The following is a 15575-nucleotide window of genomic DNA, read 5'->3' on the forward strand; positions in this document are numbered from 1 at the left end:
TGTCTCTGTCTCTGTCTGTCTCTAACCTTTGTTGTGAATCGGCGCTATATACGATCAAAATCATTGATAGCCCTATTCTATTTTTGTATGAATATTGCTTATGTTAATTTGTGATTTCTACTTTTTCTTGTCTTTTAAATAACAATTCAGCTATTATTTGCTATAAATGATTGATGTTCTTTTCGTTACGGTTAAATTAGGAGATGTGATTTTGGACGGCAAACCTTACCGGAACGAGTTCGTCACTGTAAATGCTGTTTACAAATAAAGTTGCAGTAAAAAAAAAAAAAAAAAAAAAAAAAAAGAGAAGTACCGTGCCCGTGCTATTCCCAAAGCTGAGCAATTGAGGAAGTTCGGCCAGGGACTCGTTCTGTGAGTGTCAGTTGTTACAGACTGTTTAAAGCTGCTATGGGGACAAATCTGGTCCGGGACTCGTCGCACCCCGTCAGATAAGGCAGATAAGGCTGTCACGATGTTTTTAATTGTGGTGTGCATCCAGCTCGTCGTCCAAGGTAATTATTAAACATTAACAGTTGAGGTTTTAGCTACCGTTAGCCTAATGTAGCCGACCAACAGTATGAGGCAACACCCATTACGTGCTCGGTGTGCTAATAGCTAACAGACGGGCCTGCCCATTAGCCTCAAACGAAATTAAGCCAAACTCGATTTAAAAATTCCTGCTTTTAGGGTTTTTTGGTGTCGGGTTGATTTGAATGTGACGTAAAATGTGATCTAATGCTGTGATTGATTCATATTAGGCAGTGTGGTAAAATCGGCACAGACATAATTCATTAAACACATAATTTCAGTAAAATGTGAATCGTGGGATTAAAGCTACTCTTGCTGTGTGTTCAGGCTCGTCATTACGTTTTGCCGTTTGGGCCAGACGTTTTGGGCCATTAATGAACAGCATCAGCGTCTTCAAGTCAGCCAAGGAAAGCAGCTTCAGGTTTTTAAAGGATCTGTTGGAAGACCTTAAATCACTTACACGTCCTGTCTGTCGTTATACATGAAACATGAACGTTACACTCGTGTCAGTTTAAAACTTTAATAATAATAAGCTCTGGTGGTTGTCATGTCTAATTTTAATAAAGCAAATAAAGTGACTTTTTTGTCGTGTCTCAAAAAAGGTTCAACTACAACAAAACTTTGTACACTTTAACAGCCTATTAAGAAGTTTTAGTCGGATGGATGGCTTTAGAAGCTGATGAATTGGATTAAAATGATGCTCAAACAAGAAAATAAACGCATGCAGAAGCATCCAGTTTCTGTAACAGCAGGGACGGTTGAACCGATGCAGGAAATTTGATTTTTGCACGTATTCCTGCATAAAGTGTCAAACATTGTGTTCTCATCTGCTGTCCCAGTCCTGTCTGAGGCGCCACCAGCACCACCTCAGAACGTCCATGTTGACGGGTGGCTGATGACGTGGACTCCAGCTGCCGAGGACAGAGACGTCACCTACACCGTCCAGTACAGGTGAGATGGCCTCCTCCTTAGCTCCTCCTTCTCTGCTGAGAGTGTGTGTGTGTGTGTGTGTGTGTGTGTGTGTGTGTGTGTGTGTGTGTGTGTGTGTGTGTGTGTGTGACGTGTTAGAAGCTGTAAAGAATTCTGCACTGACCCAAACCTCTTGTTGTTTCTAGGATTGCAAGCATAAAATGGACAGATGTGCCGACCTGCCTCAGAATATCTGCCAATCGGTGTGACGTCCATGTAATCAAAGATAAGTCCATGTTTGGCTGCGTGATGCTGCGAGTTCGGGCGGAGAGGCGAGGGCTGAACTCTGTCCGGGTCGAGGCCTGCAGCACTCACGGTAAGAAACCGGCAGGGCTGTTCTCCACCGAGTCAGGCTTTTAAGAGCTGAAATATCAAACGTTTGCTGGTTCCAACTTCTTAAACGTCAGGATTTGTTGCTTTTCTTTTTCTCTCCTGACAGTAAACGAAGAGTGTTTGAATTTTTAACTTGTTATAGGCTTAATGATTGACAGTGACATGACATGTTGATGTGGTTGTGTCACCCGCAAAAGCACTCATCAAAAATCTTGCGGTATTCACAAGGAAACATCGTATTTATTTATGTCAGAGGTCGACTGATTTAATATCCACACACTAAAGCATCTCTGTATTTTCTGTACTGGTTCTGTGTGATGGTTAAGATTTGTGGCTGTGGTTCAGCCCCCCGACAGCTAGGTGGCAGTATTGCAGCCTGTCTCCGGCCTTTTGGCTCTTCTGTTTCAACGTAAAACGGCAGCTGAGACGGGAGGAAGTTAAGCGCATGTTTGGCCTGTGAAACACCGTGTTTTGTGTAGATTTTGCTAACACGTCTGCGACATGCCGGGCCGCCATCATTGTGCCACAGCAGTTAAAATCAAAAGGTGTCACACAGGAAATGACTGATTTCATGACCAGATAACAGTTGCTTTCTATTGAAGGTGGACTGCTGTATTGTACAGTTAGTGCAGTGTGAGTCGGGGTGTTAACCAGCCTCACCACAGTGTGAACCACACAGCGTGACGTGTCACAGGCTTCAGACGCCCACGGCGAGCTGCCAGGACGTCATCACGCTTCTGCAGACTGAACCGAAGCTTCGTGTCTGTGGTCACGTCGCCCATGGAGATCAGTCCTGACTTTGCATGTGTGTGTTGCGCTCTTACAGGTGACTCGTGTATTCCTCAAGTCAGTCTGACTGCACGGCCGGGCTACCTGACCGTACACCTGAGCAGGAACCACCCGCTGGCTAGGGAATACGGAGACCACGCGAGACACCGGGTTCACTACGGCAGGGAGGGAGAGCCGCTGGAGGTGAGACGCGTCCGTCAGCTTCTCGTTTGAGCTTCTTTTAAACCTCCTCTCACGACTTTTGGTTTCTTATCATCTGCGGCGCCTTTTCTCTGTTATTTGATCTTATTCATGTTGTTGTTCTCGCTTCCTTTGCCTTCATGTTCTTCCTGCTTCACTCTCATTTTATCTGCCTGTCTGCTTTTATTTTCCTTCTTGGGTTTGTACTCTGAAACATTGTAAAGGCTTATTCCACATTCTCCCAGTTCATGTCATGGATTTTCTTGAAAAAATGAAAAATTCCTACCTCGCTGATGGCTTATTTTTCACTGGATTGGGTTGAAACACGTTCAAGAAACACGTTGCAGAAAACTGTGATAAAATTAATAAAACGTAAAAGTATAATCATCTCTCACCCAAACAAAGAATCTTTGATTTTCAAAAATCTTCACTCTGTATAGTAATAAAATGATTTGATCACATCTAGAAGTTATTTGGTCCTGCGGTAAAAAAAAAAAAGATGTTATGTGTTGACATGAAGAGTCAACAGGACATGTTGGCCTCACATCACTCTCATGTGTCTCCAGCAGAACTTTAAAGACGGCGTCTCTTCGCTGTCCATCGAGGGGCTGCAGGAGGGACAGCGTTACTGTGTGAAGGTGCAGTTTCTTAACTTCAGCAACCCCACCGGGCTGCCCAGGTGCCCCCAGTGTGAGCTCATCCCCAACTCCAGTAAGACTGCGCTTTTATCACCCGCGCTTCTGTTGCTTGTTTTGGCCGCGGTTGTTTGTGAAGAAACGATAACGCTGCTCTGTTTTGTGGGTTAGGGTAATGGCGGCTCAGTGATTTGTGGTAGGTTAAAAACGGTGTGTTTCCCAGCAGGTCACTCAGGACAAGCTGAGATCATCGTCCCTGTGGTGCTCGTCCTCGTTCTGGTTGTCCTGACTCCTGCGATCGCCTACGTCCTCCTCTTCCACTGTGGGAGGTTCAAACGGTGGCTGCGAAGGACGAGATGCGAGATCCCAGACGTGAGTATCAACGTTAATGAAGATTTGTTTATTTCCTGGAGTCTATTTATCATTTGTTCCATTTCTCAAAGTTCAGAACAAGCATCCAAAGTTCACATGTAATCACTAAACCAGCTGATTGTTTTTGTCGTTTTCCGTTTTTGGATTGTTGGAGTAGAATCAGATTCCTTGACATCAGTTAAAATCACGTCTTTTCGCCCCAGCTGTGTTTCATTGATGGTAATCGTTGCACAGTAACACACTGAGATGACTCCTCACATCACATTACATCACCATCGTGTGTGAGCAGCTGGTCTCAGATCTGCTCAGCTCACATATTGACAAAAAGACAGTCAGAACACCGTGGCTGCCAACACCTGTAAGCAGGTGTGCAGGTGACCCCTGCATGTCATCACTCCCAGTGTGCTCATGCTGACTGTTTCTCTGGTCTCCTCTAGCACTTCCTGGTCGTGACTAGGAACCATGAAGTCCCCAGCTGCCAGCCTGAGGAGCACACTGAGGTCATCTCCTCCGTCACCTTGGCGTAGTTCAGGGGAACTGCACCTCCTCTTCGTGGATGAGCCCTGAGGACTGAACTCTGCGCCCTGCGGCCCCCCCAAACACAGACTCTCGGCTCAGATGGATTCAGGCTCCGGAAAACGAGTCCAAGTGTAAAAACTCGAGTGCTGGGAAGAGAAGCTTTCACTCAGGGAGAGAAAATGGAGACATGGAAAGACCTCTCGAGTTAATGCTGGATTCACGTGGATGCAGGCAGACGGACAGCAGACGGGCTCCCGTTCCCATCGACGAGAGCAGGACGCCAACGCGAGCTGCGGCGGGCAGAGAACGCCAGCAGACCGCAGGAGGGCGGAAGTTAAACTATTTTACGTTGCAAAACATGTGGAAAACAAGCTCATAGTTTAGTGTTTTCAGTCCAACGTGAAGTGAGCGTTTGGGCGGATTTTCACGTGGGTCTGATTTTAAGTTTGCAGCAGAATTTCAAGAGAAATCACAAATTGATTTTATCTCGTACTCTTTAGCCTCCATCACCATAGCGACACAACGCCGTCCGTCTGCCTGAATCCCCGTGAAAGCGGCGTCGTTTTCCCCACGCCTGAGCTGCCGAGACGTTTTCACGCGCTGTCTGAAGCGCACCGTGTCCCGCGGCCTGACGGAGGGACGGTGAGCTGGATAGTCCGTCTCGTGCTGGTTCCTTTGGATGCTACACTTTTTCATTTTTTTTAAATGTGCTGTTTTCTTTAAATCACAACATTTGAGCTTCTGTAAGCATTAATGAACGCGTTCAGCGGCTTTTGACGCGGCCCGAGGTCGAGGCGCCGTCCAACAGGAGACTCCAGTCGCTGAGTCCTGCAGATTTTTTTGAATGGGACAAAAGTTTAATCTGAAACTCTTATGAATCAAGGAAAACACGACATGAAGCTTTCACCTGTGTGTGGACTACACGCCAAAGGTTTGGTGTGTTACTGTTTTGTACTTTCTATGTGCTGATGTCTTGTAATCACGTGGGTCTGAACTGATTAACAATAAATAACGAATGTGAAGACAGTTTTGCGATTGGGGCTCGTAAACGAGAGTTTTGTTTTCCAGACGGTTTGTTCTGTCTGAAGGCTGAGTCCTCGGCGAGGGCTGCGAACCCTCGGACGCGTTTCGGGTTTGTCAATACGAAATGCAGCAAGCGCGACAAACTGAAGCGTACTCACCTGTGCTGCGGCGGGAGGCGGACACGTGCCAGACACGTCTCCAAGCCTGAACTCATACAAGCAAAAGACACGACTTCATTCGCCAGCCAATCGGGTGCAAGCAGTTGCAGACGGTCCAGACTTCTCCAATAAAACACATTTATTTTTCACTTTTAAGCTCTTGACAAGTCGGACAAATGATTAAAAATGTAAACCAGAATCCCACTTTCTCAGGTTTTTACGTCTCATTTTTACTCCATGCAAGTCAAAGCTTCAGGGTACACGAGTATTTCATGACAATAAAAATGATCCGCTGCACGTCAGTGTGCCATGTTTGATACTGTTGCTACAGCAGCTTTTCTGACTGACACCTCAACACAACATTTGCTCCTTACTTAAATAGTTAAAATGGCTACCAAAAATAAAATCCAAAGTATACTGAATACTTACATCTCACTTTACAGAAACGAGCTGAACAAGGACAAAGTACAAGAGGGTGAGACAGACTATTTAAAAAACATGCTTCATCCTGAGGCAGAACGACAGTGACTAATCTGTCAACAGGAAACAGACCCTGGTACGAGTCAGACCCATGAAAAGAAACACTCATCTAAAAGTCATGATAATCCAGTGCATGTGGCCTTTTCTGACATACAAGTATACGACATGAGCAGCTTCAGCACAGGCAGCAGGACAGCAGGAGGGCCTCAGCCTCTGCCTACTACTGCCTACTTGTTCTCCTATCAATAAGTTAGCTCGTCCCAACACAAATGATGATTTCCCTTTCTGGTTCACTGCAGTGAGATTACACTCGACTGAATAAATGAACGCCTTAACGCTCGAGCTGAGTGAACCCGCGTCCTGCTTTCCCTCATTTCAAGTACAGACAGTTTGAAAAGTGTTATCTGGAGAACAGCACAGATACAGTGGGAACGTTTACAAAAGCATTTAAAACGAATACGAACTAAACGAAAATCTTAACTTTCTGTGTGTGCGTGCGGCTGCTTGTCTTGCCGTCTTTGTGTGGACCTTGTTCTGCTTTAAACCAGCACCGAGAGGACGTCTGGGCCGCTCACAACTACTTCAAAAGACTGTTTGTGGTTTATTTTGAACTCATTTTGGCCGAGCGCCGATGCACATATGTAGCCTCATTAATGTCCTGCTACGCTTTTCAAAGTGCACACACACAAAGTAAACTGGTCGACAGTTTGCGTTTGTCGTGTGTGCATCATCAGCCTGACACACTGACAGAAGTGTTCAGGGTCCGGCTGATACACGTGATGTGCTGATATTATTGAACGGCCTCAGTTTTTGGGTTTGGGTTCAGCTTTGTGTTAGTCATTTAGCTGTGATGGTTAAGGTGAGGGGCTTTTCAATGAGGGTCCTCACAAAGATAGAAAGACAAGTGTGTGTGTGTGTGTGTGTGTGAGAGATACAGACAGTAGTAAGACAGACCCTCTAACCCCATAAATCTTCAGTCCGGCCGAACTTGTAGATCAGAGTGCTGCAGAGAGACGGAGAGAGAAAAACACGTCAGGACAAACAGCAAAGCGCTTTAATCACATTTGTCTGAGCCTACAACAATAAATATATTTATTCCCTAAACCTTTAAATGGTGTTTTCATTACGTGAGCCTGGTGTGTCTGGTGGTGAAATCTAAACCAAAACCTGAGCTACGACGGACGCAACAAGCACCAACAAGACACAGAGGATTTCCAGTTAAAATCACTCAAGCCACACCCTTTCCTGGCAGTAACACGCAGCTTCCTGTTAGCGACGGTGTGCTGCTCGTCCTGCCTGTTCTGTCGCCAACTGAGAAACGCATTTCCCGTAAGAACAAGATGTCTGAGGAACCAACTGGACTGTCCTGTTCCCCTGGTGGAGTGAAGCAGAATCGGAGACAGTGAGACCCGCCTGGTGATACCAGCCCCGACACTCTCAGACAAAGTGATGTGTTGTGCAACCCGAAAGTCATGAGAGCTTGAGGAAGAGACGATGAGGATGTAGGAAATTCACTGCGGCTGCTGTTTGGGGAAATGAGATGACTCTGAAGCATACAGACACCCTCTCTATGTTCACGTCCCATCACTGGTGCAGCACTAACTCGTCCTCTCCCCCGGAGCTCTAGTGCTCCATCTTTCCTTAGCACTTCCGGAGCATGTTGCTGGATCCAGAATCTCCTACCCCGCCCTCCTGAGGCCTGGTACTGCTGCTGGATCCTGAGCCCTCTATGGCCCTGCCTACTGCACTGATAGTGCTGCTGGATCCAGAACCCTATCCATGGCCCTGCCCGGATCCTGCTGCTCCTCTCTGCACTGTTCTCTCTATGCTCCCTGTCTCTCCTCTCCCCCTCTCCTGTCTCTCCCCTCTCCTGTCTCTCCCCGCCTCCTGTCTCTCTCCATCTCCCTGTCTCTCCTCTCCCCCTCTCCTGTCTCTCCCCGCCTCCTGTCTCTCTCCATCTCCCTGTCTCTCCTCTCCCCCTCTCCTGTCTCTCCCCCCCTCCTGTCTCTCTCCATCTCCCTGTCTCTCCTCTCCCCCTCTCCTGTCTCTCCCCGCCTCCTGTCTCTCTCCATCTCCCTGTCTCTCCTCTCCACTGTGGCCAAATGCTGACTCAGTGTGGGGTTTTGCCCTGGGACCTGTTTCTCTCTGATTCTCTTCTTTGTTTTGAATGTGTTGTTTACACACCTGTAAAGTGTCTTGAGATAACTCTGTTATGAATTGGCACTTTAAATAAAATTGAATTGAAGCATATAAATCCATTCTCTAAGTGCATCTTGTCTCATCTACTCTTCAGAGGTCCAAACCGAGACCTCCTCAGTCTCCTCAGTGGCGAGCGTGTCGGCCATGTTCTTTCCCCTTCAGCTCACACATCAAAACAATAAACTCTGAACCGACTTCAGCCGTGCGTCAGCGGACCAGAAGTCCTGGCGTCTTTTAAGGTGACACTTGAACAGGAACAAGACAAACAGGAGCCCAAACCCCAGCGGTGAGCTCACAGATTTATTTAAGTCAGTTAAACTCACCTAAAAAAGATGAAGGCGTTCTGAAAGAAGACCGCCAACCCGGGGGCCACTTCTTTGTCTGAACAAGAGGAGGAAAACAGTAACAAGTCAGTTACACACTGCAGAGACATGCTGATGACTCTGAAACTGTCCTGAGACCTGCTGTTCGTGTGTGTGTGTGTGTGTGTGTGTGTGTGTGTGTGTGTGTGTGTTTTGGGGTTTGTTTGTTTTTTTAGCACAGAGAAAGAAAAACTTAACGTATGTATCTGACCCAGACGACTGAGGAAGTTCCTCTTGACTCAGCACCTCTCAGCATGTGATGTGTGATTGTTTTAATGGCGTCTGGGGATCTGGTGTTTACGGCTTCAGTGGTCTAATCGGTTGAAGCAGGTTGCGTTCACAAACACCTGCTGCCTGTCTGCCTGTGTGTTAAACCCTGTGACACACCAACACTGCACTTCCTGACCCTACACAGTTTCAGTTAGAGAACAGGATTAGAGACGGTGTGGACTGTGTGTGAATTCTTGTCTCTGATGTGTCATGACTAAACGTCTGATAGCGATGTGCATCGAAGCGGCGAGCGGGCGGGGGGTGGGGGGGCACTCACTCGGCACCACGTAGCCTCCGAACAGGATCCAGATGGAGGCGATGAGCGAGCCAAACATCATCATGAAGCCGACGAACAGCCAGAGACGAGCTCCTGCGAGGACACACGTGATGACGGCTTTCATTAGCTCGCTCGTTCACTCCGCACACCCTGACAGCCAATCAAATGAGAGCAGAGCAGCAGTGGAAGCTCACCTGTCCTGCCGAGGCAGCCCTCTCCATACGTGTCTCCTCTCACCTGGCCATTAGAAACTGCGTTGATCCTAAGCATAAAGACAGAGTCAGCGGTTAATCTGAGGACTTCCTGTTGATTGTTGTTGCTGTCGTGGTAACCTCGAGAAGGAGGACATGAAGTGAAAGTGCAGCAGTATGGATGCACACTGTGTGTTTCTCAACATAACCAGACAATCCGAACACAAGGCCATTAAAAGGCCAGCGATGCAAAGAACTACAAAAAGGCTCGAGGCTGTGATGACAGCAGGAGAGCGGAAACTAAAACGATGCCTGAATGCAGCGGCCAGCTGTCCCTCCTCTGTGCTGTAAACGGGCTAACAGTCATGATCCTCGTGCTGCGGCGGAGAAAACAAAACCTCCGCAAATGCCTGGGGGGGCTATTGTCCATTTCAGTATCAGTGTGGAGATCTTTAGGGGAGGCTTTCCATCAGAGCATAATTCTGGTATGTGACAACACTGATTGGCTATTGGTCTGCCTCATTTCTAACACTCACTGCATGTGTCAACAGGCTCACAGCAGAGCGTGACGTGTGCGGCACTTACATGAAGAAGGCTATGGTGGAGAAGACGCCACACGTGTGGAAGGCGTGGTTCATCTGCTCCTGCAGTGGATACATCACCGCCGCGTCAATCATGATCCACCAGCCCGTGAAGAACTGCCAAGACACATCACAGTTTACATGCAGCGCAACACGTGACACGCAGGTCAGCTGAGACAAAACGCAGGCAGACGAGCTGAAAGCTTCAGACGCTCACGATGACGTGGAGGAAGAGACGACACAGAGACGACGTCGGGCTGCTCGTCTGATACCATCTGTGGTCGCCTCTGTGGACGTCTCTTTGCTCGTAAACAAAGATGAAAGGTTTGAAAGGATGTTCGTTGGTGAGGAAGCCTAATGAATCTTTTTGTTATTTCAGCCCTCCGTTCACAATTAAACATCTCAGCTTTTCTCAGTGTCCAGAAATGTCAAAATGTGGGATGATGATGATGACGATGATGGCGATGAAGTGTTTACAGGAAAAATGACGCCCATTTTAAAAGTCAACATATGAGCTGATAAACTGGTTTTATGTGAACTTATGATGATGAAATATTTAAAACTTGTCATCACTGAAAGATTTATCTGCAGGTCTGAGGACGTTCAGAAGTTTCCCGGGAAACTCATGTCTGTACTAAAATGACCTTGAAGGCAAACAGGAAACAGATAAAGGAATGATTATCATGCGCCTCTGACTCATTTACAGACTGCAGTTACTGTCAGTTATCTCAGTGCTGGAATGTGAACCTGCAACCTTCATTTGAATGAACTTCACTGATCTAAAGATTAAAGGTTGAAGATGAGGGAGGGACAGTTTCAGAAGCTCTTACTGATCTGTGCTGTTTACCACACATATCACATTTCACCTGGGTTTTCTGAAGCTGGCAGGTCAGATACACAAGTGCATATCTGACCTGCTGACTCGAGCTCAACCCGTCACGTTGACAAGCTGTCCACTCTGCAGTAATCCAGTCTCTCACTCACCAGAACTCCAGCGACAACAGAGGCCACTGCGTTCCTCCTCTCCCCCCAGTCGATGCACTCCCACTCTGGCCAGCGGAAGTTATCCAGAAAGCCAGCCATCTGAGGTCCTGTCGATCCTCCTCTGCACAGGTGAACCTCCTCCGGACTCCCGAGTGTCAACAGCTGCTTCGCCTGCTGCTCTGCTCCTGGCCGGGATCAGCGACTCTGTCAGAGTTACCTGCAGACGATGCACACGTGTCATTAGCATCTTCTCTGCACAATCATGGACTTGATGTGGACCAGCCTCTCAGGAGATGACATGGGCCAAAGTCCTACATGTGCCAGTCTTATGTGGACTGCTGTGCCAGTTTTCAACAAACAATTTGGTCATTTGTTCTTGACTTGCTTATCAACACATTTGGTTCAGGCAGGAAAACTTTCAACATGTGCTTAATTTCCAGTTTGGCCTTCAAAGTCCATCTGGCAAACGTCTCTTAAACAAGTGAAATTACTTAATGACTGGTTGATTTTGACAGACATTTTCCACCAAGAATCCAAACCTCCTAAACATCTCAGTTAAATGAAAAGTATACAGGGGCGTCGAGCATTGAGGAGCAAATGTTATTTGACTGATATCAAAGTTTTTACCAGGCAAATAAGCATAAGGCTGGAACATGTTAGCTGTCGACCGAATGAGCACAGGTTTGCACCAGAGTAACTCCTTCATGTTCATGACATGACATGACAACATGACATCATCACCGCGTTCCTCATCCTGATGTGCCCCCCAGCCAGCAGCTGCCTGCTGATTGCCCATCACACACACACACGTTTTACATATGGACTGAGGTAAACGTCACAAAGTACGAACTGCCGTGATGCACACACGTTTTAGTAAGTATTTTTACAGCGTATCATAAGCAGCAACAGAATGTGGCCTCCTTCCTGTGCCCCCTAAAGCAAATGCTTGTATGTTATCTGTAAATAACATGACGTGTAGTACTCAACATGGGAAGTGAGGAGCTTTTACTACATCATTTGGAGTTGCTGGGGCATGTTTATCTTGTTTGGGGGGAAGGAAGTGCGGTCCCGGATGTGTCAGTTGCACTGATGTTACATATCAGCTTGTGAAACACGAAGAAGTGGAAACAGTTACGTTAACTGCCAGCCGGACAACAGAAACCACACACATCAGAAACTTACATCTACATTTAGCTAGCTCTAACGTCACCACGACTCTTTCCAACTTCAGTCGTCTGGATGGACCGATTTACACACAAGAACACAACACGCCAATCTCTCCCGTTTTCGGTCAAAGCTGTGTTGGTGTCGGGGAGCTAACGGCAGCTAACACGCCGTTAAGTTCGCTCGTCCAGCTGAGGCGGGCTTGTTTACGGCGACAATGTGTGGAGCCAGCTAACGGCTAGCAAACATCGACAATAGCATCGGCAACACACTCACAACCAAACGTGAAATGTTTTCAGTGCAGCTGCCGACCTCGTCAAGTCAAGAGCCCGAGATTGTTTTCAGTTCCCATTGACAAGCATCGTTATCATCTTCATCTTCTTCTTCTTCGTCGTCTTCTTCTTCTTCCTGTTTTTTAACGACTTGTAATATCAGCTTTTAGGTGCATACCGCCACCTCCTGTACCGGAGTATGTACAACAGTATTTCTCTGCCTTCTTGTATTATTCTTATTTCCTCGCCTTTTAATAAAGGAATGTCCTTTATCTGCGTCATATTAAGGGATTTTGCTGCTGTGAGCTGGTGCCCAACAGCTAAGTACAAATTATTTATGATATTTTACTATTTAATTCTGAACAAACTTTTAAATTTACAGCAGATCTTCCCTAATTGACTTCATAGACTGTAAACTGAGAGGAACTACTGCAGTCGGGTCACTCGATTCGTCTCAACTGCTGAAAACCAACAACTTCCACAGTCGTCTCAGCTGTAAAAACTGATAAATAACCTAATCTTTTGTGATAGTGTGTGATGTAAACTCCCATGCAGTAGACCTCTTGAAATGATTATATAAACGATCCATTATTTTGGCACGCAGCTTAAGTTTCCACGGAGAAGCTGGAACTGACTTTTCTCCTTCTTCTTCATTGTTTTCTTGATGCTTTCTGGCAGCTGGAAAACAACACAGTGACGCCACACCATCACCACCTTCTGACTGTCTCTTAAAACTACAGTATTGCTTCAGTTATTGTTTAATTTGCTCCTAAATGTTCAGACTGAAGTCTCATCATATTTTATTTGCTTAACAACAGAGTCTTCATTCCAGCAGCCACCACGTGATTGTGCCGTAAACACTTCCTGTTCGTCTTGACCGAGCTGTTTTGTGACTCAGACTGATTGTCAGACGAAGGCTGAACTTGTCATTGAGGAAGAGCTCGAGTGTCAGTTGACAGCTGAGATCCACCACAGACGCTTAGAAGCAGCTTGACTCACCACAGAGGCTTCAGCCTGAGGAGACAAAAACCAGGGAGAAATGGTGTGACTGATCATCAGCGGTGAGTCGTTGAACCTTAACATGTTGTGCTGTGATTAAACTGTTCGGCTGCTTCCTGGTGTCTCTCAGCCACTTCAGCACAAAACCAGATTCTCTTCATTTCCTGTCATATTCGTGGCTCCGTGTGCCATGAAAAGCAGAGCTGCCGACCCTGTTGGTAAGCGAAACAAAAGCAGGAACATTTGCTCTTGTTGACTGTAAGAGTGACTCAGCAGTTTCCTGTCAGGAAGCTCGTCGCCGTCTCGTCCTGGTCAGACCTCGAGAGTATCATAAATGGAGGTTTTATGACTGATCGTTGATAATTAGTAAATGTAGTAAAGGGTTTGTGAAACGCAAAAGCTGAAAGGACTCAATATTTCAGTGGAAGCTTGGTGTTTGTTTACACGTGCAGTTTGTTTACACTGAAAAACGAGTCACACTCCCGGCTCCTACACTTCCCACAATGCAACTCCACACACTGGAAAAGTTCAACTTAAAAAACAAGTACAAATTGTCCAAAAGGTCTCACTTCCTCCACTGTATCTCACTGAACTGGTGTCTCCCATTAACTGAAAGGAGATGTGCGACTTGTTACTGTTGTTCCTGCCTGCCTGCTAAACAATGCAGACGTTTAATTTGTGGTCTCCACACCCATCATGATACCAGCTGATACCAGGAAGTCGACCGTGGAAACGAGAGTCAGAGGAGTTTGGAGTTTACTGAGAGGACGTGCCAGCAGGAATTCATTTCAGAAGTCACGGCTGAATATTTCTGTATTATTGAACTGCGAATGTGAACGATCTCGTCTCACGTTGTTCCCTCTCCAGCTTGCAGGTATGTGGCGCAGAAGATCCGGGCTGCCGTGAGAGGCGAGCCGCAGCCCGAGAAGCCGAGCGCCACAGCGTGTAGCCAGAGAAAAGGTGGGTCAGGTGCAACTGATTCCAGACCAGCTGCCCTTAAGCTCAGCACAGGGCTTCCTCGGCTCTCGCTCCTCGGTTCTGACTTGTGGTCTGTTCGTGGCGTGTTAACACATAACGTTTGAACGTATTTCTGTTCGTTGTTCCTCAGTGAGGTTAGCTGGGGGTGAACTCAAACCAAATGACACCCGCTGGTCCGTCTCTCATCCAGTCTGTGTTTCTGTGCAGCTCGGAGGGAGGCCGCGATGAGCTCCGAGGAGCCCGTCCTGATTCCCCAGCGGACGGGGGAGGCCGATGTGCCGCGGAGGGAACAGTGTGGATCCTGAAAGTAAGCTGAGAGCTGGAGGGCAGAGTGGAGGCTTTCTAAAGAGGACACCAACACAGAAGCTCTCCTCCAGCCTCCACCAGAGCTGTGAGGCTTCGTCATCTTTCCAAACTACAAATGAAAAATGTTTGGCTTTCAGTTTCCTCCACCAGCTTCCAGCTCTCAGGTTTCTTTCCCACCCGTCGTCCTTCCCGTGAAGACTGCAGTCCGAGTCGGCAGAGAAAATGAAGGCCTGGTCACAAATTCCCCAGCGGAGGAACCGATTAGTCTGGAAAATATTAGAGTCTGCTGATGAAGCTGCTTCCAATCGCACATCATGAGTTCATGCGCATGGTTGTTTACTGTCAAACTTTTCATTAAAAAGAGCTGATTATTATTTGTGTTCTCCGAGTCCCTGTGTTTAACATGTTTCAGAGTGTGACCGACAGATGAGCAGGTAGACAGGTGCAGTCTGCCTGAACATTATCACGCTGTGGTAGCTCAGACTTCACTGCATCCAGGGTCAACAGTTAATCAGTGATTCACAGAGGTGGCAGATGCTGTGTGTTGAATCGTACAGCAGCTTCAGACTGACACGAGACGCCTGATATGACCTGAAAACACTGTAATGTGGAGAGCTGCAGGACGACGAGGGACGGCAGGTACTTCAATGGCTGTGGCCTTGTGGTGGAGCAGGCACCTCCACATGAACAAAGTCTGTCTTTGACCCGGCATGAGCCGAGACTTCAGCAGCTACAGCACATCACATGACCTCGTTATGGAGCCGTGTTCTGAAGTAACCAACACGTGATAAGATCAAATAATCCTTAAAATAAGATAATCCTTGATTAGTCCCATAACTGGGAAATTACAAATACATGCTGCTCTGAATTACAGTTAGTTAACACCCCCAGCTGCTTTCATTACATATCACTGACAATCACTTTTAACCTTGCATGTCTTTAACACCATATAGACAAAACACCTGACCTGAGGTCTGACTGCTACACCAACAGGATTTATGGTCAC

General features: G+C 47.0%; 2 protein-coding genes and 1 long non-coding RNA gene across 10 annotated transcripts; 2 read left to right on the forward strand and 1 right to left on the reverse strand.

Annotated features, from left to right (window-relative positions):
* Window positions 1–318: 318 nt before the first annotated feature.
* LOC124066979 lies at window positions 319–5351 on the forward strand. 3 transcript variants are annotated; one of them, XM_046403921.1, is made up of 7 exons: window positions 319–512; window positions 1368–1479; window positions 1644–1813; window positions 2657–2802; window positions 3366–3510; window positions 3658–3806; window positions 4244–5351. In XM_046403921.1, exons 1-7 carry the CDS (start codon window positions 473–475, stop codon window positions 4331–4333), a joined length of 852 nt encoding a protein of 283 aa, XP_046259877.1. In that variant the 5' UTR covers window positions 319–472; the 3' UTR covers window positions 4334–5351. The 3 variants fall into 3 exon arrangements, with proteins under 3 accessions (XP_046259877.1, XP_046259880.1, XP_046259878.1); XM_046403924.1 differs by having other exon boundaries at window positions 3661–3806; XM_046403922.1 differs by having other exon boundaries at window positions 3369–3510.
* On the reverse strand, window positions 1035–12470 carry LOC124066980 (transmembrane protein 50B). Of its 4 annotated transcripts, XM_046403929.1 has the most exons (8): window positions 12327–12470; window positions 10851–11067; window positions 9871–9983; window positions 9289–9356; window positions 9095–9187; window positions 8509–8566; window positions 6917–6989; window positions 1035–1588 (listed from the first exon to the last, which is right to left on the reverse strand). In XM_046403929.1, the coding sequence occupies exons 2-7, from the start codon at window positions 10947–10949 to the stop codon at window positions 6944–6946; spliced, it is 477 nt and encodes a 158-aa protein (XP_046259885.1). In that variant the 5' UTR covers window positions 10950–11067; window positions 12327–12470; the 3' UTR covers window positions 1035–1588; window positions 6917–6943. The 4 variants fall into 4 exon arrangements, with proteins under 4 accessions (XP_046259885.1, XP_046259881.1, XP_046259882.1 ...); XM_046403925.1 differs by lacking the exon at window positions 1035–1588 and having other exon boundaries at window positions 5631–6989; XM_046403926.1 differs by lacking the exon at window positions 1035–1588 and having other exon boundaries at window positions 5631–6989; window positions 12291–12436.
* A 125-nt stretch (window positions 12471–12595) lies between these two features.
* Window positions 12596–14943, forward strand: LOC124066981. 3 transcript variants are annotated; one of them, XR_006844678.1, is made up of 4 exons: window positions 12596–12610; window positions 13105–13347; window positions 14153–14245; window positions 14471–14943. It is a non-coding gene; the product is annotated as an uncharacterized LOC124066981 (long non-coding RNA). The 3 variants fall into 3 exon arrangements; XR_006844677.1 differs by lacking the exon at window positions 12596–12610 and adding an exon at window positions 12767–12781; XR_006844676.1 differs by lacking the exon at window positions 12596–12610 and having other exon boundaries at window positions 13100–13347.
* The last annotated feature ends 632 nt before the right edge of the window (window positions 14944–15575 follow it).

This window comes from Scatophagus argus, chromosome 11 (assembly GCF_020382885.2).
Source record: "Scatophagus argus isolate fScaArg1 chromosome 11, fScaArg1.pri, whole genome shotgun sequence".
Lineage (NCBI taxonomy): Eukaryota > Metazoa > Chordata > Actinopteri > Scatophagidae > Scatophagus > Scatophagus argus.